Below are 21,739 nucleotides of genomic sequence, written 5' to 3'. Positions count from 1 at the left end.
TAACGTAGTATTCGTTCATGGCAGCGGACTATCGTTTGCTTTGTTTGACCATGAGGTTAAATCCTTAATCCAGAAAAACTACACTACCCATGATACACGTTGCCTCCTTCCTCACGTCCTAAAAATTTGGTGCATGCTAGCCCGCAGGCCTGCCCGACGCTTCGTCTCCCCCCAGTCAGAGCGCTCCGAGACTCCCAGAGTGTGGCGTTCTGAAAAACACAACAGCATATTCTAACGGTGCAACTCGGCGTGTAGCAAATGAGGCTTCAAAATCGTGAAAAATCAAAGATCAGCACTCAAACGCTGTGGGCGTGTCCACCGAATGCGCTGAAAACACGCTGTGCGTAACTGTCAATCAATTTCGTTCGTACGCCTCGCATCTTTCTTATGCTTATGTTTGAGCCGTGAAAATCACGCAAATCAGTCGCCTTTCGGCGAAATTCACCGTTTTGAACTCAAAATAGGCCATTTACGTAAATCGTATAGAATTGAATGTTGGGACTATGACAGGAAAATCTCGGGAGTTGGTTGACATGATGATTAGGAGAAAGGTTGATGTATTGTGTGTCCAGGAGACCAGGTGGAAAGGCAGTAAGGCTAGAAGTTTAGGGGCAGGGTTTAAATTATTTTACCATGGTGTAGATGGGAAGAGAAATGGCGTCGGGGTTATTTTAAAAGAAGAGTTGGCTAAGAATGTCTTGGAGGTGAAAAGAGTATCAGATCGAGTGATGAGGCTGAAATTTGAAATTGAGGGTGTTATGTGTAATGTGATTAGTGGCTATGCCCCACAGGTAGGATGTGACCTAGAGGTGAAAGAGAAATTCTGGAAGGAGCTAGATGATGTAGTTCTGAGCATCCCAGACAGAGAGAGAGTCGTAATTGGTGCAGATTGTAATGGACATGTTGGTGAAGGTAATAAGGGTGATGAAGAAGTGATGGGTAAGTACGGTATCCAGGAAAGGAACTTGGAGGGACAGATGGTGGTAGACTTTGCAACAAGGATGCAAATGGCTGTAGTGAACACTTTTTTCCAGAAGAGGCACGAACATAGGGTGACCTACAAGAGCGGAGGTAGAAGCACACAGGTGGATTACATCTTGTGCAGACGATGTAATCTGAAGGAGGTTACCAACTGTAAGGTAGTGGTAGGGGAGAGTGTGGCTAGACAGCATAGGATGGTGGTGTGTTACGATGACTCTGGTGGTGGGGAGGAAAATTAGGAAGACAAAGGCAGAGAAGAGAACCATGTGGTGGAAGCTGAGACAGTGTTGTGCAGCTTTTCGGGAAGAGGTGATACAGGCTCTCGGTGGACGGAAAGAGCTTCCAGAAGACTGGACCACTGCAGCCAAGGTGATCAGAGAAGCAGGCAGGAGAGTACTTGGTGTATCTTCTGGCAGGAAAGGAGAGAAGGAGACTTGGTGGTGGAACCTCACAGTACAGGAAATTATACAAGGAAAACGGTTAGCTAAGAAGAAGTGGGACACTGAGAGAACCGAGGAGAGGCGAAAGGAATACATTGAGATGCGACACAGGGCAAAGGTAGAGGTGGCAAAGGCAAAACAAGAGGCATATGATGACATGTATGGCAGGTTGGACACTAAAGAAGGAGAAAAGGATCTATACAGGCTGGCCAGACAGAGGGATAGAGATGGGAAGGATGTGCAGCAGGTTAGGGTGATTAAGGATAGAGATGGAAATATGTTGACTGGTGCCAGCAGTGTGCTAGGTAGATGGAAAGAATACTTCGAGGAGTTGATGAATGAGGAAAATGATAGAGAAGGGAGAGTAGAAGAGGCAAGTGTGGTGGACCAGGAAGTGGCAATGATTAGTAAGGGGGAAGTTAGAAAGGCATTAAAGAGAATGAAAAATGGAAAGGCAGTTGGTCCTGATGACATTCCTGTGGAGGTATGGAAGCATCTAGGAGAGGTGGCTGTGGAGTTTTTGACCAGCTTGTTCAATAGAATTCTAGTGCGTGAGAAGATGCCTGAGGAATGGAGGAAAAGTGTACTGGTGCCCATTTTTAAGAACAAAGGTGATGTGCAGAGCTGTGGCAACTATAGAGGAATAAAGTTGATGAGCCACACAATGAAGTTATGGGAAAGAGTAGTGGAGGCTAGACTCAGGACAGAAGTGAGTATTTGCGAGCAACAGTATGGTTTCATGCCTAGAAAGAGTACCACAGATGCATTATTTGCCTTGAGGATGTTGATGGAAAAGTACAGAGAAGGTCAGAAGGAGCTACATTGTGTCTTTGTAGATCTAGAGAAAGCCTATGACAGAGTACCCAGAGAGGAACTGTGGTACTGCATGCGGAAGTCTGGAGTGGCAGAGAAGTATGTTAGAATAATACAGGACATGTACGAGGGCAGCAGAACAGCGGTGAGGTGTGCTGTAGGTGTGACAGAAGAATTTAAGGTGGACGTGGGACTGCATCAGGGATCAGCCCTGAGCCCCTTCCTTTTTGCAGTGGTGATGGATAGGCTGACAGATGAGGTTAGACTGGAATCCCCGTGGACCATGATGTTTGCAGATGACATTGTGATCTGCAGTGAAAGCAGGGAGCAGCTGGAGGAACAGTTAGAAAGATGGAGGCATGCACTGGAAAGAAGAGGAATGAAGATTAGCCGAAGTAAAACAGAATATATGTGCATGAATGAGAGGGGTGGTGGGGGAAGAATGAGGCTACAGGGAGAAGAGATGGCAAAGGTAGAGGACTTTAAATACTTGGGGTCAACCGTCCAGAGCAATGGTGAGTGTGGTCAGGAAGTGAAGAAACGGGTCCAAGCAGGTTGGAACGGGTGGAGGAAGGTGTCAGGTGTGTTATGTGACAGAAGAGTCTCTGCTAGGATGAAGGGCAAAGTTTATAAAACAGTGGTGAGGCCAGCCATGATGTATGGATTAGAGACAGTGGCACTGAAGAGAAAACAGGAAGCAGAGCTGGAGGTGGCGGAAATGAAGATGTTGAGGTTCGCTCTCGGAGTGACCAGGTTGGATAAAATTAGAAATGAGCTCATCAGAGGGACAGCCAAGGTTCGATGTTTTGGAGACAAAGTTAGAGAGAGCAGACTTCAATGGTTTGGACACGTCCAGAGGAGAGAGAGTGAGTATATTGGTAGAAGGATGATGATGATGGAGCTGCCAGGCAAGAGAGCTAGAGGAAGACCAAAGACAAGGTTGATGGATGTCGTGAGGGAAGACATGATGGCAGTTGGTGTTCGAGAGGAGGATGCAGGAGATAGGCTCTCATGGAAAAGGATGACGCGCTGTGGCGACCCCTAACGGGACAAGCCGAAAGGAAAAGAAGAAGAAGAAGAAGTATAGATCCGATGAGTTTCTCCTGGAGGCGGGGTCGCCTGACGTTATAGGCTGTTTCGTACTCCTTGAACGCTGGCAGCGTCCTATACACTCATTCCACACGTCCACCATCAACACACAGATGTAATTGTGAATATTACTCCGCGGCGGACTAATATGCGGCCTGAGGTCCCACCTGTGCGCTCTAAGTCACAGGAGTTGACGAGAGTAGAAACAAACTTCTGCTGTTAATAAGTCACAGTATTTTTACTCCGTTACAATGATCTAAATGTCGCTTGCTACTTGTATTAATCAATTATTGCTTATTTATCAACTATTTCGTGCGCGAGTCTACGACTTTGACTTCCGCATCGGGCGCTGTTTGCGTCATCCAATTTAAGCGCTAGTCACGTTTAAATCTAGTTCACCAATCAAACGACACAAGAAAGTCACATGACCTCACACAACGTCTTCCATTGGGCTTTCCAGACGTAGGTATTCACTTTAGATAAGCCTGCCCACCTGATCATCGTGCCAACGTGGCGGCCATGGTGGAAAGGTCTTCGTTACCATGAAGGCTTTCTTAATCTTAAATTTGTATATTAACATGTACTTGAGCGGTGTAAATGCATTTTTACGTGTGAATAATTAGTATTTTATTATTTTGCCTTATTGTACTCTTTAAAGTCTTCCAGATTTCTTAATTTATGTTCAAATAAAAAAAACTATATATATCTGGGGGTTATTCCCCCCCTACAATATTTTCTTTTTTTGTCACCTTTTTCTTGCCTTTGCTGTTTGCATGTCTGGAAAGTACATCTGCTTAAAGCCACCAGTAGCTAGAGTATATTCCAGTGACGACAGGCGCTAGCCACTAGCTAGCTTGCGGGCTAACAGGCTATTGGACGGCGCCTCGCTTGGTGTTGTGTCGGGGTGAGGGTCCACAATAACAGAGACACCTCGGGGGATATTAACCGTTTATTAAACAAGGATGCACGTCGCTCAGCATGTGGCTCACACTACTTGGCTTGACATTTGAGCATATACTTCCTACCAGGTATATACACCAGAATGGTTTGCATGCCAACAAATAATGGCAGCCTGAATAACAGAAATATCCATCGATCCATCCATTTTCTGAGCCGCTTCTAACACTTGGAAATTTAAATAATGACAGCTAGCTATTCTGTAAATTTTTAGCCACCCTTCCAAAAGACAAATCAGGAAAGAAAAGGTGAGAAACAGTTTAACGCAATATTTCCACGAATGAGTTCTACATAGTATTTGTGCATGTTTTCAGCAATTTTCTTCAAACATGTATGATTTATTTAGAAACATACTGTATCTTTGAATCTACTTTGCAAGGTCTTGAAGATTTTTGGTCCCGTGAATTACTAGTTTGCCTTTACACTTTTTATTTCTAATTGTTTCTTTTTAGAATACAGTGCTCTGTAGAAAGTATCACACCTCTTTTGAGACAACTAAGTGGCTTGTCACACAAGATTAATCTTTCAGGTGTTTCGCCATTTCTACAAACAAGGACATACTGTACATATTTTATATTTATAGAATTTTTGCTTAGCATTTCTGAATTTGCATTATCACATATAAATAATTTGGACTTGTTTCCCATTGATGAAAGCATCAATCAATACAAAATTATTGGACAGTTTAAGTAGTAATTAAAAATAAGACAATAAATAAGAGAGGTGGGGCCCGGCAGCAACCACTAATTACTGCTCATGGTGAATATCACAGAGAAACTCACAAAACACACTCACGTTTCCTGTCCAACAAGTTCAAGTTAAAAAATAAAATAAAATACCTCAGTCAATTTTATCTATAGATCACTTTAAAACAACCACAGCTGAAGAAAAGTGCTGTGCATGAATACAAATTGAACATTAAACACATGACAATTGAACATAACAATTTAAAAACAAAAAAATAAAGTTAAAAACAATAAATACATAAAAATAAGCACTAAAACAAGGATAGAGTCTCATGCTGTGTTGAAAGCCAAGGAATCAAAATTGGTTTAAGGTGGGTTTTAAAAATGGACGGTGAGGGTGCTTGTCTAATGTCCACTGAGAGGTAATTCAATAGTTTGGTACCAGCAGCTCAGATCGTGCAAAGGCAGGACGACATGAAAATATGTAACTGCGGTAGTTATCAATTTGGGACTGGAATGTTGAACATCATGTTCTGTTGCAGAGAAAGAAAATAGGAAAATTGCTATTACCCCCGCCTTAACTGTTTTGGGACACAACACGATTGAGCTGCCCCATCACTCTGACATCTCGCTCTTGCCTGTGTGTGTGTGTGCGTGCGCGCGTCTTTATGTATGTGTGTGTGACACAGACATTTGCATATCAGAGATCCACCCACCACAGACAGAGGTAAAAGTATTTTGACTTCATGCTTCCAGACAATATTTGAAGGACAACACAGAGGCATGTTGTAAACTTTCTTAACATTAAGTGATTCTTAAAGCAAGGCCACAATCAAAGATACAATGGTGTTACCATTGTGGACTGAGGGGACGGTAAGCTTAAACTCTTAATTTTAATGCATGTTTGAGGAATATAGATTAATTAAGAATCCAGCTACTGGTTTAGAATGCAAGTTCACTTTTGTCTTTTTTAATGGAATCCTAATTGTATTTAACAAAAATGACAAACAAATGGGCGGCACGGTAGGGACTGGTTAGAGCGTCCGCCTCACAGTTCTGAGGATCGGGGTTCAATCCCGGTCCCGCCTGTGTGGAGTTTGCATGTTCTACCCGTGCCTGCGTGGGTTTTCTCCGGGCACTCCGGTTTCCCCCCACATCCCAAAAACATGCATGGTAAGTTAATTGACGACTCTAAATTGCCCGTAGGTGTGACTGTGAGTGCGAATGGTTGTTTGTTTGTATGTGCCCTGCAATTGGCTGGCAACCAGTTCAGGCTGTACCCCGCATCCTGCCCGATGATAGCTGGGATAGGCTCCAGCTCGCCTGCGACCCTAGTGAGGAGAAGCGGCTCAGAAAATGGATGGATGGATGGACAAACAAATGCAAAATGCTGGCCCAAAAACTATAAAACTATAAACTGTTTTTCAGTGCTTTAAAAAAAAAACCACCATAATCTCAGAAATGTATTCTTCCTGTATACAGTGCTCGTTCCCTAACCCTCAGACAGAAGCCCTTGTGTTATAATATTTCTTTTTAGCACTCCTGCTCAATTTCATGAAAATATGTAAATAAAGTGATAAACTACAGGGGGGGGGGGGGGGGGGCAAGTCGTTTGAATTTATGTAATTCGGACATGTATATCAGTTGCACATGATTAAAATGTGTTAAGATAACATATATTAGTTGATATTTTTCGAAGATAAGAGGGTGAAATGATGTCAGTTTATCACATTTTAATCATTTGCAACCGAAAATTACCGGTAAGTACTTTTTTTTTACAGTGTATGAGTTGGCCACTACAGGTTTTGCAGCATAAAAAAAGGAACGAAACCAGTTTTGTGTTGTGACTGATATTGAGAGAGACAGCGAGCAAGGTTTTTCCATGACAGAAGACGCAGGTTTACAGGTGCAGAAGTTAACAAGATAATGCATGGCTGTGTGCAAGAAGACTTGTGAAACTTTAAGCTTCTCAAAATTACTTTAGTAAATGCAAGCAAGAGTTAGTCTTTCACTGTGCACTGGCAATAAAAATTATAATCATAATTCTAAAATCTGGTCAGAAGTGGAACATAACTGCCTCCTTATAATCTTTGAAACGGTAATCGTTTGCTGAGTGTAAAAATCAAAGCAGGCATCAATTCAATGAAACAAGATTTGTGCTGATTTGATAAGACTGTCGAAAGTGGAATTACCTGGGTGTGACAAATGGAGGATACATGTTTGTAGACCAGCAAAAAAAAAATCCACGACTTTGTTTCGTAATTCTTTTGAATTCCTTCTAAATGTTTTCGGCATGCAACAGTGGGTGACAACTGTTGACTGCTCAAATTCAAATTAACTAGAACTTTAAAGAGTAAGATAAGATCACAGATGAAAACAGATTGTATAACTTGCCACTGTACAGTGTAGTACTTCACAAAATATAGGGACAGCATGTTAGAAATCATTGCAATTGTAGTAGTGACGCATATGAATGGATAGCACTGAAAAGCAACAATATTATACTGTACTTATGTTTCGTCAATTTGTTCATCTTTATAGTCTAAGCTAGAGACTGAACGCTGTAACACCCGCACCAGCCATCAACAGTCATGAAGTCCTCTATCATACTACGTGCTGCGCCAGGGGTAATAAACTAATACTACAACAGTCATTAAATAAAATAAATATAAGCAATTAAATTATAGCACTGGGTTCCGTTATTTGTGAATAGTACATGACCTTCAGTTTATTATAAGAATGGGACTCTTTTTTGCCAGAATACCTTCTCCCAGTTGAAAGCTGGGCCTGTGCCTTCGCCAAGGTCCAGAATCAACAACAAATTTGAATCCATGGACACAGTGGTGAGTTTCTCAAAGAAGAAAAATAGATTTCTGAGATATTCTCGATGTTGTGCAATTGTACAGTGTGTGTTATGTTATGGTTTATCTTCGATATCCCAGAAAAACAACTACCCCGCTGACTACACGAACCAATGTCCTGTTCGTTCACCTCCCGAGCCACCAAAATATTTTTATGTGGATGCCATTCATCGAAAAATAGCAGTCAATAATCCAACGTCAATTACTGAGGAATCTATAAAGGTATAGAATACATTTTTGTCTTAATTTGTCATCAACACATTAACTGAAGAAGCTTTGCTATTTTCTTCAGCTTCCAGCTCTCTATCACAGAGAACTGCCGCCTCCTCCTCCACCTCGACCTCCTCTGGCCAACATCAATAAAAGACAAACTTCAGCTCAGCGGAAATTTGAGGTGTGCCCTGTGTAGACTGTATTTAGAAAGATCGGATTAACATGACCAATATTTCTGGGATATTAAAGACATGAATGAATGAATGTTCCACAGCACCTCCGAGAAACTATTTAAACCATTCTATATGAATTTCAGGTCACATATGCAGCTTAACCTCCAGCTTCGTCTCCCTTAGCGCCATTTGACATTCAAATAATTTTCCATCCTCGGTAGCTAGAAATACTGCATGCAGTGTTTCATGAGTATAATGACTGATACGAGATAAGAGGCAGGACTGGTGTCACAAAATATATATTAAAAACCCACAGTTAAATGTCTTCCCCTTTGAAGTAATCCTCCTGTAGTCCAACATACCTTTACAGCCCTGTCAGCCACGCCTTCATGCTGTCCTGGAAGAATTTTTCTTCACGGCTTTAAAACAGGCCCCCTCGATCACCCCCTGTGAGCTTGGGGGAAGAAAAAAAAACAAAAACACCTGTAGCCAGGTCGGGTGAGTCGGGAGTTTGCTCCAGTGCAGCGTTATTCTTCTCGGCCAGGAGCTGTCAGATGCTCAAGGCTTTGTAAACAGGCGCGTTGTGGTAGTAAAACAGCCATAAATTGTCCTGCCACAAATGTCTCATCTTCCTCATGTTTGTTTTCTTTGAATTACAGATTGTCCCAAAAGTTTTGGCAACTTCTGTGTCTAATAAGAAACGGTACATAAATGAGAGTGCCAGTTCTAAATTTATGGCGGCCATAGCTCTGTCACCAACTGTAAATGCAGAGACAGTTGATAAACCTTTGGATAAGTTCACCTGGAAAATCTCAAACGTCATAGACGCTGTTGCTCCTATTAAAACTAAAACAACCATGAGCCAACCTAAATCACCCTGGAGGAGGACTATGATGGTAAAGGCCTCTAAATCAAAGTGTAGGAAAGCAGAACTAAGTGGAGAAAGAATAAACTCCAAATCTACTATGATCTCTACAGACAAAGTCTGTGTAATTTTAACAAAGAGCTAGTCAGGGCTAGACAGCAACGCTTTCCTGAAATCATCAGTAAGAACCTCAACAATACTCACAAACCCACGTAAGCAGATAGTTCCAGAACTCCTCACAGCAGATAAACGCAATGAATTTTCTTGCAATTTTAGTGAAAAAAATACAATCTATCAGATTAAATATCAGCACATATCAGCAAAATGATAAAATGCTACTACATCTGAACGCACCCACTCTATGCCACAATTTGATGAAGTTGACCAAAATACAATAGAAAAAATTACTCAGCAGCTGAAACCATCAACTAGCTGTCTCGACTCGATATCATCTGACTTTTTCCCAAAAGTATCGTGAAGTCTGTACTAGCTGATTTGCAGCACATAATCAATAACTCACTTCACTCAGCCTAGTTTTCTAAACCTTCTCCAAGTCGCTGCCAGTAAGCCATTTCTAAAAAAAAATCTTATTCTTCAAAATATCTGACACATCACATACGTTCATGTCATATTAGAGTTTTTCATTTCTCCAAACAGGGAATTGAGTATTGTAGTTTGTTTAGTATGTTTTATTGGTGCGCTAGTCCCTATGTGTACTGTAGGTATGCACGTTGAAAAAAACAAAAAAATAAAACATAACATAAAGACAATTATTTATTGAGTATTATTTCGCCAACCCCCAAAGTACGGCTCACGGACCACTGTCTTATGACATACTCTTAGTATGATTACAACTTAGTGTGTTTCACCAAATGACCCCTAAAACAATTACTACAGTCATGCACTGACTCCATCTGGACTGCAATGAACTTAAAATAGTTCATTATTATCAATAGTTCTTATTGCCGGTGAACTACTTATTACAGTATTATAACATTAACACCATAACTGCAAGACATGTGACTCCATGTTTGTGCGAGGACAGACATAATTTTGGTTTGTATTCAACAGCTCAGACCCCTCCCAACAATTTGTGGTCTGCCTCCCGGCTCTTCAGTAATGTCACCAACGGAGCCCTTGTACATCGAGCTAGAGGAGCCTCGCTACTTGGAAATTCTACCATCAGAAAACGATATCACAGTGAGAAAGATGCCGCACACAGGTGCACACACACAAACACACACACCTGATTTTATGATCTGTTAAACAGTTTCAGGTACAAGGGACATCAAGACCACGGAGAGGAATAAACAACCAAATAGACTTCAATGCAAATATGGTAAGGTTACTGCAAACATCACTAAATAAGTGTAGCAATGGCCCTATATGGTGATACAACTGTTTGCTACAATATAGACTCGATATTTAATTGAATTCCAAAATCTATATGCGTGAATGTGTGAACACAGAAAATGTGATGTGACCAGAAAAAGCTATCGAAGCAAATCAGTAAAATTATATCAGTTGTCATTTTGTCCATTTTATTAATACGTATTGTCTTTGTGGATGAGTTGGTGCCCAAATATTTTAAAGTTTGAAAACCCTCCTGGATTAAACAGATCTTCAACACTCAATGTTGGAATCTAAAAACAGCAGAAGTAAGAGAAAATGTGTCAAGTTTTAAGTTTTGCATGGTGTGGAAAAAGGTGGATCCTAATACAGGAAAGCGGGAGAAGCGAGCCAGGGGAACAGGTGGTATTTAAAATTTACTTATTCATGCACAAAAAAAGGCAAACAAGTAGGGTCTGGCAGAATCCCCTGTCAGAAGGAGTTTCAACTGCCACCTACGGCAGAATTTCACCCACGTCAAGGGGGATGCGGGGGACATTGAGTCTGATTGGACCATCCTCCGCGCCTCTATTGCCGAGGCGGGCGACCGGCGCTGTGGCCGTAAGGTAGTCGGTGCCTGTCGTGGCGGCAATCCCCCGAACCCGTTGGTGGACACCAGGGGTGAGGGATGCCGTCAAGCTGAAGAAGGAGTTCTATCAGGCCTTTTTGGACTGTGGGACTCCTGAGGCAGCTGATGGGTACCGGCTGGCCAAGCGGAATGTGGCTTTGGTGATCACTGAGGCAAAAACCTGGGCATGGGAGGAGTTCGGTGAGGCCATGGAGAACGACTTCCGGGCGGCTTCGAGGAAATTCTGGTCCACCATCCGGCGTCTCAGAAAGGGGAAGCGGTGCACCATCAACACTGTGTATAGTGGGAATGGGGCGCTGCTGACCTCGACTCGGGACGTTGTGAATCGGTGGGGAGAATAGTTCAAAAACTTCCTCAATTACACTGACACGCCTTCCCATGAGGAAGCAGAGTCTGGGTTCTTTGAAGCGGGCTCTCCTGTCTCTGGGGTTGAGGTCACCGCCGGTGACCTCAAAGCTCCTCGGTGGCAAGGCCCCAGGGGTGGATGAGAGCCCAGAGTTCCTAAAGGTCCTGGATGTTGTGGGGCTGTCCTGGTTGACACGCCTCTGCAAAATCACGTGGACATCGGGGACAGTGCCTCTGGATTGGCAGACTGGGGTATTGGTCCCCCTTTTTAAGAAGGGGGACCGGAGGGTGTGTTCCAACTACAGGGGGATCACACTCCTCAGCCTCCCTGGTAAGGTCTATTCAAGGGTGCTGGAGAGGAGGGTCCCTCGGTAAGTCGAATCTTGGATTCAGGAGGAGCAGTGTGGTTTTCGTCCTGGCCGTGGAACAGTGGACCAGCTCTTCACCCTCGACAGGGTCCTCGAGGGTGCATGGGAGTTCGCCCAACCAGTCTACATGTGTTTTGTGGACTTGGAGAAGGCGTTCGACCGTGTCCCTCGTGAAGTCCTGTCGGGGGTGCGTCGGGAGTATGGGGTACCGAACCACCTGATACGGGCTGTTCGGTCCCTGTACGACCGGAGGCAGAGTTTGGTCCGCATTGCCGGCCGTAAGTTGGACTCGTTTCCAGTGAGGGTTGGACTCCGCCAAGGCTGCCCTTTGTCACTGATTCTGTTAATAACTATTATGGATAGAATTTCTAGGCGCAGCCGAGGCGTAGAGGGGGTCCGATTTAGTGGCTTCAGTATTGCATCTCTGCTTTTTGCAGATGATGTGGTTCTGTTGGCTTCAACAGGCCGTGATCGCCAATTCGCACTGGAGCGGTTCGCAGCTGTGTGTGAAGCGGCTGGGATGAGAATCAGCACCTCTAAATCTGAGACCATGGTCCTCAGTCGGAAAAGGGTGGCGTGCCCTCTCCGGGTCGGGGATGAGATCGGAGGAGTTCAAGTGGAGGAGTTCAAGTATCTTGGGGTCTTGTTCACGAGTCAGGGAAGAATGGAACGGGAGATTGACAGGTGGCTCGGTGCAGCGTCTGCAGTGATGCGGACTTTGTTTCGGTCCGTTGTGGTAATGAAGGAGCTAAGCCGAAAGGCGAAGCTCTCGATTTACCGGTCGATCTACGTTGCTACCGTCACCTATGGTCATGAGCTGTGGGTCGTGACCGAAAAGAACAAGATCCCGGATACAAGCGCCAAAATGAGTTTCCTCCGCAGGGTGTCCGGGCTCTCCCTTCGAGATAGGGTGAGAAGCTTGGTCATCCGGGAGGGGCTCAGACTAGAGCCGCTGCTCCTCCGCATTGAGAGGGGCTAGATGAGGTGGCTCGGGCATCTGTTTAGGATGCCTCCTGGACACCTCCCTGGTGAGGTGTTCCGGGCACGTCCCACCGGGAGGAGACCCCGGGGATGACCCAGGATACGCTGGAGAGACAACATCTCTCGGCTTGCCTAGGAACGCCTCGGGATCCCCTTGGAAGAGCTAGAGGAAGTGGCTGGGGAGAGGGAAGTCTGGGCTTCCCTGCTGAGGCTGCTGCCCCTGCGACCCGACCTCAGATAAGCAGAAGACATTGGATGGATGGATGGATGGATGGATGGCTGCACTTAATTTTTTATATGAATTTTTTTTGGTATTATTTTGATGTTGAAAAACAACAGCAGAAGTCGCAGGTAAACCTACTACTGTTAATTTAACCTGATGAAATGTTGGTAGCACTTTATTCAAACAAAGTGTGAATGACTTTGTTTGTTTATTATATCCTTAATTAATGTTTACCCAGTTCCCTTACAAGTAACAACACAGTCGAGGAAATTGCACCTGTCTAGCATTGCACGCTGTCTAGTATCCAGGTACTGGTATTAATTTCACAGTCACACTGGTTAAAGTTTTGGCTAAAAAGTTACTAAATCGATTTCAATCCACTGAATCGGCAACCATGAATCGTGATACAAAACGAATCGTTAAAATGAATCGTTACACACCTCCAAACAAGGTATGCCGCAGACACAAACACTAAATGAACAAAGTCCCCAAAAACCAAGGTTCAAATTAACAATGAAACACGGGGTAACAAAACACTCACCACTACAAACTACAGGGAAACTTGATGTGACGTGAGACGAAAGCAACAGAAACAACACTGAACCGACACAGACTGAAAAAGAAACCAGTAAACTAAATACATCAAAGTGACGAGACAATGAGGTACACCTCCACAAAACACGGGTGGCTGGAGGGAGCTGATTGGTTGACACAAGGAACAGTGCTGACGAGAACAAGTGAAAATAAAAACCTTACAAGCAGATGACCCGAACTCGGTACACAGGAAAACAACACATGGCATAAAAGAAAACTAAATCAAAACAAGGTAAACAAAAACACTGATCATGACAAAATGTATGTTTATGTTCTTGCCTTTGTCTTTCACAGGATATCCAGGAGCTAGTAAAATGGATGCGAAAACTTTCAAGTATGTGTACAGTGTAATTCCTATGGATAAATACAGTAAAGCCAGAAGTTCCTTGTGACATTTTCAGCTAAAACATATGTGTTGACCATCATATGAATAATTTTGGGGATTATCTATCCCTGATAAATGAAAAAAATGGTTACACTATTTTTGTAATGATCGCTTAAAATCCCACTTATATTTTATTTTATTTTTATGTGCAACAAAACAAATGGTCAAACTAAACTGTATCTAATCTTACAATGTGCTGGATTTTTTACAGAGACTGCTCAAATTCCTCCAACCTTGTATGGACTCAGTACGGAGGAAGAAATAAGGTAACCACAGGAATTTATCTGATCAGCCCAGGAAAGCAATAAAACTTATAATCATTAAAAACAGGGGGAGACAATTTTGAAAAAAAGTGATTTTTAAAACAGACAGATCGGCTTGGTTATTTGTAAATGAGGTAAAAATAAAAAAGAACTACAGAAATCAGAGAATATTTACTGCTGAAAGGCTGTAATCAGAGAATTTGGACAAGTTAGCTTAAACAATGGCTTGAAACGGTTAAGCAATTATCAAAATAGTTGTTGATGAATTTGATCATCAATTAGTTGTTGATTAATCAATTAATTGTTGCACCTCTTGAATTAACCAAATAATAGATGTAAAATAGTTTATTTTACGAGGATTTTTGTTATTGTCCAAAAATAAATAAATAAATGGGAAAAAAATTTAACTAACCAATTTTAGCAATAAAAACAGCTACATTAAATATTATGTGACTCCTGAGAATGTAAATGCTCACTGGGCTGGAATTAAATAACGGAGTGATCCTTATGTGGCTCCCAGACCATATTTTTGTCATCCCTGGTTTAAGAACTACATCTGGAGCTATTCTGTTTTTTCCCCTTTCAGATCACTTCACCAGAGAACTATGAATACGACGCAGGTCCTTCGTCTCTTCAATGTTCTCATGATACAGCGTAGTCAACATCTGCGAGACTATATTTTTGAGTTTTGTTCCATCTCGGAGCTTTTGGAAAAAGCCGACAAAAATGTCAAAAGTATGGGTATTGTTGGAGGCACCACAGGTGCAGTGGGGGGAGTGGCCGCAGTGGTTGGGATAGCCTTGGCACCCGCAACCATGGGGGCCTCGCTGGTCGTTGCAGCTGTAGGTGTTGGTATGGTGGGGGCAGCAGGAGGAATGGGTGTCCGTGCTTCTAAGCCCAACAAGAAGATTGAGGACAGAAAAATTATAGAGAAACTTGTCAATGATTACATGTTGGATGTTGCTGATATTGAACGGTGTCTGAATGTGATCCTCTCTGAGCTAAAGGAGCTGCAAAGGCACGATCTTGTGAGGTTACATCAGGCTGGAGCTCTGCCTGAGACATTGAAAGTGGCACAAAAGTTGCAGTCTGTGATAAATAACATAACAAATGGTAGAAATAATGTGTACAGAAGTGGAACTTCTTCTGTGTTGCTGCTCAATGCCTTTGTCACAGAAATGGATCAGTATTTTAAGGAAAAGGGTAGAAAGAAAAAGCTAAAGAAGTCCAATAAGAGCAAACTCTCAGCCAGAATTCAACTGCTTGCTCGAAATCTTCAGGAGGAGCTTGACTATGTGAATTTTGTGTGGAAATGTGCAGTGATATGAAAAAAAAAAATGTAAAAAAACCCCACATACGTATAATCTTTGATTTTATTATATCCACTTGATACTCTTTTCGTCTGAGAGGTGTTGCATGAGGATTAAAATACAGTTTTTGTTTTAACAGTATTTGATTTCATATCTTATCAAATTATTAATTGGTGTCTTTTGTGTTGATGTTGTTTACTTGTTGAACTCTGTAGCATGTATTTGAAGTAACTACTATATCAATGAATCATGTGTAACTACTGTATTGATGAATCCATCCATCCATCCATCTTCCGCTTATCTGAGGTCTGGTCGGAGGGCAGCAGCTTGAGCAGGGCAGCCCAGACTTCCCTCTCCCCAGCCACTTTGTCCAGCTCTTCCGGGGGGATCCCGAGGCGTTCCCAGCCCAGCCGAGAGACATAGTCTCTCCAGCGTGTCCTGGGTCGTCCCCGGAGATTCCTCCCGGTGGGGCATATCTGGAACACCTCACCAGGGAGGCGTCCAGGCGGCATCCAATCCAGATGCCTGAGCCACCTCATCTAGATCCTCTCAATGTAGAGGAGCAGCGGCTCGACTCTGAGCCCATCCCGGATGACCGAGCTTCTCACTCAATCTCTAAGGGAGAGCCCGGACACCCTACGGAGGAAACTTCCATCTGTGATCTTGTTCTTTTGGTCACAAAACGCAGCTCGTGACCATAGGTGAGGGTAGGAACGGCTGGTAAATCGAGAGCTTCGCCTTTTGGCTCAGCTCCTTTTTCACCATGACAGATGGATACAGAGACCGCATTACTGCAGATGCTGCACCAGTCCGCTCTTCGACTGCCCGCTCCATTCTTCCCTCACTCGTGAACAAGACCCCCGAGATAGTTGACCCCCTCCACTTGGGGCAGGACACAGTCAAGCACCTTCTTCAAGTCCACAAAGCACATGTAGACTGGTTGGGCGAACTACCATGGACCCTCAAGCACCCTGATGAGGGTGTTGCGCTGGTCCGCTGGCCCACAGCCAGGACGAAAACCACATTGCTCCTCCTGAATATGAGATTTGACTTCCAGATGGAACCTCCTCTCCTTACTCTTACCTTTTACTTAAGTACAGGAATTGAGTCAGTACTACTACTTTTACCATTTTTTAAACAACTGTTTGTATAAATGACTTTCATATGAAGTATGTAATTGTGACAAGTACATTACAGAAATGTGGAAATGCACATTCTCGATTATATTGCAAAAACATCTTTACATTCTCATATCAGCAGACTAAGTTAGCAAAACATCTTCTGATAGTAAATTCAATTCCCTTAGAATGTCGATACCATGTGTTACAATCAACACACTATATACCAAATCCTATAGACGTGTCATTTCTGTCCAGGAAAAAAAAGTATATTTGTGCTTTCCGGAAATTGTCATCTAAAATGAAACAACTATTTCCACTGATGCGTGTGGCTGAAGAGGAAGCTTTGGCCTTGTCCGTGTTCACTCGGTTATCTTCAACATGAGGCAGCCATTGGAGGAACCCAATAAACCGGTTGTTCTTACTGGTGCAGAGAGGCAGATGTCAATCATCCAGTATTATGCAAACACGACAGCTGGTCACAAGTAATAATAATGTGACTGTCATTTGTCAGGATTCTAATCTGCTAATCTCGTAATTCAACCACATCATATTCAAAATGCATCATTTATGAACTGGGCTATTTTACCCAAATTAAACAAACACATTTCAAAATCATAAATAAGATCCATCCTGTGGCATGTTTTCACAAGAAAATATTTAAATTTATGGTGGATTAACATTCCTTCTGCAACATGATGATGATGAAACACTGGTTCATTTTTGTATTTGCCCGGTTCTGGACGGACATAAAAAACTTCATACACAAAAAAAAACAAAAACCTTCAACTAAGCTACCATGCATGTTTTTGGAATGTGGGAGGAAACCCAAGTACCTGGAGAAAACCCACGCAGGCACAGGTAGAACATGCAAACTCCACACAGGAAGGCCTGAGGCCAGATTTGAACGCACAAGCTCTGTGAGGTGGACGTGCCACTGGTCTAAAATATAATTATGTGATGTCATGTGGGTCTAAACGTCATCATCCGCTTCTGGAAAAGTATTTTCTAGTTAGCATTAATAACATTGAATTAAATAGTCCAGTCTAAAGCAGGTCCCAGTCCCAGGTGAATGAAAAAGCGGGAATCAGAAACAAAAAAGGGTAAATTCAAGAAGGTGGGTCTTTTCCAAACCAATAGTGATGTACCTGGAACCCAATGTTGATCAAACTCAAGCCTATACCAATAGTTGTCTTATAAAATCAATGCCCTTTGTTTTATTTTGTGGGAAGGGCATTTCTTGAGGTGAACATAGGTATAGATGTCCACATGAAATTTGGTGACAATTGAGTGCAGTTTTATGACATTCAGCAACATTAAGCTTTTTTACGTTAAGCCTGTGAGACGAGCCCTCCGCATATATGAAGGTCACCATGTGAGACAATTTGCATTGTATTTAAATGGTATGCAATAACCCGATTTGATTGGACAGGATTGAAGTCGATTGAATTTACTGAATTTATTTTGTTTTCTTTAAGATTTTTGGTTGAATGACAAATTACAAAACAGAAACTCACGTTTCCTGTCCAACAAGGTAAAGTTCAATTTAAAAAAAAACAAAAAAAATTCCTTCCAAGTCTTTCCGTCATGCAACAGTGAGTGACAACTGTTGACTGCTACAGTATTCTCACTCCCTGCATTCAAATTTATTTGAACTTTAAAGAGTAAGATGAGATCACAGATAAAAACAGATTGTATAACACTGTAGTACTTCACAAAGATAGGGACAACATGTTAGAAGTCAAAATAATGAGTCATTGTAATGGCAATAGTGACGCATATGAATGAAAAGTAATACAGCGGCTGAAATAAGTATTTAACACGTCACCATTTTTCTTACTAAATATATTTTCAAAGGCAAAATTCACCAGATTTTGGGAACAAGCCAAGTAACCCATACATACATAGAATAGAACAAATAAGATCAGAAACTAAGTTGTGTGTAACAATGTGAAATGACAGAGGAAAAAAGTATTGAACACATGATGAAGGGGAGGTGCAAAAATGCACGGAAAGCCAATATAACACCTAAAATCTATCAATTATCAAATAGCAATCCATTTTATCTTATTTGTTCTACTTTCTTTGTGTGGGTGGATTACTTGGGTTGTTCCCAACATCTGGTGAAAAATTCATGTCAATAGGACCTTTAGAAATATATGTAGTGAGAAAAATAGTGACGTGTTAAATACTTATTTCAGCCGCTGTATGTTATGTTTTGTCAGTTGTTAATCTTTATAGCCCAAGCTAGGGACTGCACGCTGTAACACCCGCGCCATCCAACCAACAGTCATGAAGTCCTCCATCATACCACACACTGCAGACCTGGATGCACCATGGGTAATGAACTAATACTACAACAGTCATAGAATAAAATAAATATAAGCAATTACATTAGCGGTATTGTGTTCTGTTATTTGTGAATAGTACATGACCTTCAGTTTTATTTTAAGAATGGGTCGCTTTTTTGCCAGGATGTCTTGTCAGAGTTGAAAGTTAGGCCTGTGCCTTCTCCAAGGTTAAGAAGAAACAACAATAAATATGAATCCAGGGACATCGTGGTGAGTTTCCGAAAGAAGAAACAGATTTCTGAGATATTTTTAATGATGTTATACAAATGTACAGTAATGTGTTATGCTATGGTTCATTTACCGTATTTTCGCGACCATAAGGCGCACTGTATTAAAAGGCGCAGTCTCAGTTATGGGGTCTATTTCTGTATTTAACACATACATAAGGCGCACCGTATTATTGGGCCCAGGCATGGGCCAAAACATACGTTAGCTTAAAACATACGCTAGCATGCAGACTAGAGTATGTTTTTAAAAAGGCAGTGGGAGCAAAACTGAGTTCGGTTGTACTTTATTGAAGTATTTAACAATGTTATTTTTGTTATCAATCCTCATCCACAAATCCATCAAAGTCCTCATCTTCTGTATCCGAAATGAACAGCTGGGCAAGTTCTCCATCAAACATGGTAGGTTCCTTCTCGTCATTGTCGGAGTCGGTCTCGTTGCCGGGGGGCTGTTCAGCAATGATGGCGGCGTTTTCCTGCTTCCTCCACTCGCGAACCATGGATTCATTGATCTTGAATTCTCTCGCGGCTGCTCGATTCCCATTTCCTCCGCGGAACTGATAGCTTGCAGTTTAAACTGTGCTTCGTAAGCGTGTCTCTTCGTAGGTGCCATTTTCGGGGGTCCTTAGCCAAACCGATTTTGTTTTGCACAATGCACATACCGGCACTATATACCTACTGGAGGCGTGCCTTTAGCGTCCTCTTTAACACGTACCCTACCCCCCTTAAACGTCCAAATGCTGTGCTCAGTCACGTCCGCCTTTCCTCTATCTAAGCAGCGTGTCGGCAGGAAATGCTCCCAGTCAGTCAAGCGGAGCGCTCATCAGTCACACAACAACATTTACAGATTTTGGAACTCGGTGCACACATAAGGCGTGCCGCATTATAAGGCGCCCCGTCCATTTTGGATAAAATTTAAGACTTTTAAGTGCGCCTTATGGTCGTGAAAATACAGTCTCTTAGATTTCCCCAAAAAACAAACAACTACCCCGCTGACTACAACAAGCTGTGTCCTGTTCGTCCACCTCCTCAGCCACCAACGGGTATTTATGTGGATGCCATTCATCCAAAAACAGCAGTCAATGAAACTAACCCAACTTCAATTACAGAGACACCTATAAAGGTAAAGAAGACATTGTTGCCTTAATTTGTCATCAACACACAATTCCAAAACGCTTTACTTTTTGCTCCAGCCTCCAGCTATCTATCAAAGAAAACTGCCGCCTCCTCCTCCACCTCAACCCCCTCTGGCCAACATCAATATCATACAGGCCCAGCGGAAATCTGAGGTGTGACCTGTGTGGACTGTATTTCAAAAGATCAAGATAAATATGCATGACCAAGACTGTCTGGGATATTAACAACATGAATGAATGTTCCACAGCCCCTCAGATAAACTATTTAAACAATTCTACTGTACATGAATTTCAGGTCATATATTCTGATCGACCTCCGGCTCCGCAATCCTCCCTACCTTGGACAGATAACGTGAGTGAAAACACCCTCCACATGCATACAGCTATTTGTGCAGTTGACACCTATACTAGTTAATGGAATGGCTGCTCCTTGTTGTGGTGGATGATGGGTCTAACATAATCCTCTCATTCTCTCCCAGGAAGACCAAACAGACTTAAACTTCAATAAGGATTAGCAAAACAAATGGTTTCTATTCCTGTAAAACATATCATATTCCATCATTATTCATCATCGGAAGTTAGAAATGCTAGGTCCCAAGTTTCATGAGTAAAATGACTGATGGCAGATTTATAAAATAAGACAAGTGGCAGGATTTGATTCCATGATTGTGATTTAAAACAAACATAATTTCCATTGCCTTCAACAGATCGGACCAGAAGTCCCACCCATTTCTGGTCTGCACTCTTCAATAATGTCATCAAATGAGCCCCTGTACATTGATCCAGACGATGCTCTGTACCTGGAAATTCTACCATCAGAAAATAATGCCACAGTGGGTGCTCTTAGTCCATTGCCGCTGCCGGAAAAAAAATCTACACAAACTACACATTGAAATAACATACATCAGTGGGATAATGCTCTGCCCCCGACATTGCTGGCATGGGCGGCTGCCCTTGTCACCCATATCAAAAACCACCACTGGTTACAAATAAATAAAACCAACATCTCCGTGACATACGAGCACTGGCTGGAGCCTTGGCGCCCGTAACCATGGGGCTCTCGCTGGTCGCTGCAGCTGTGGGTGTCGGGATGGTGGGGCAGCAGTGGCAATGGGTATCCATGTTTCGAAGCCCAACAGGAAGATTAGGGACAGAAAAATGATTGGGAAACTTGTGTGTGATTACATGTTAGAAGTTGTTGATATAAACTATGTGTGAACTTGATCCTATCTGAGATAAAGGAGCTGCAAAGGCACGACCTTGTGAGGTTACGCCACGCTGGAGCTCTGCCTGACGCATTGACAGTGGCACCTAAGTCGAAGTCTATGATAAATAACATCAAAAATGGTAGAAATGCTTTGTACACAAGTGGAACGTCGTCTGAG

General features: G+C 42.6%; 1 protein-coding gene across 2 annotated transcripts; it reads left to right on the top strand.

Annotated features, from left to right (window-relative positions):
- Window positions 1–5,376: 5,376 nt before the first annotated feature.
- On the top strand, window positions 5,377–16,737 carry LOC133466389 (uncharacterized). Of its 2 annotated transcripts, XM_061750033.1 has the most exons (10): window positions 5,377–5,839; window positions 7,508–7,593; window positions 7,726–7,809; window positions 7,909–8,049; window positions 8,120–8,221; window positions 10,150–10,278; window positions 10,349–10,417; window positions 13,862–13,901; window positions 14,164–14,218; window positions 14,802–16,737. In XM_061750033.1, the coding sequence occupies exons 2-10, from the start codon at window positions 7,558–7,560 to the stop codon at window positions 15,541–15,543; spliced, it is 1,398 nt and encodes a 465-aa protein (XP_061606017.1). In that variant the 5' UTR covers window positions 5,377–5,839; window positions 7,508–7,557; the 3' UTR covers window positions 15,544–16,737. The 2 variants fall into 2 exon arrangements, with proteins under 2 accessions (XP_061606017.1, XP_061606018.1); XM_061750034.1 differs by lacking the exon at window positions 7,508–7,593 and having other exon boundaries at window positions 5,380–5,839.
- Window positions 16,738–21,739: the final 5,002 nt, after the last annotated feature.

Source organism: Phyllopteryx taeniolatus, chromosome 16 (assembly GCF_024500385.1).
Source record: "Phyllopteryx taeniolatus isolate TA_2022b chromosome 16, UOR_Ptae_1.2, whole genome shotgun sequence".
NCBI lineage: Eukaryota > Metazoa > Chordata > Actinopteri > Syngnathiformes > Syngnathidae > Phyllopteryx > Phyllopteryx taeniolatus.
Note: the sequence above shows the minus strand (reverse complement) of the source record. Positions and strands in the feature narration are given on the sequence as shown.

Bases quoted from the DNA above. Each gene is read 5' to 3' on its own strand.
- LOC133466389 (XM_061750033.1), top strand. From the start codon at position 7,558: ATGAAGTCCTCTATCATACTACGTGCTGCGCCAGGG. The intron at 7,594-7,725 runs GTAATAAACTAA...CTTTTTTGCCAG, and splicing joins TACTACGTGCTGCGCCAGGG to AATACCTTCTCCCAGTTGAA. The intron at 7,810-7,908 runs GTGAGTTTCTCA...TCGATATCCCAG, and splicing joins TTGAATCCATGGACACAGTG to AAAAACAACTACCCCGCTGA.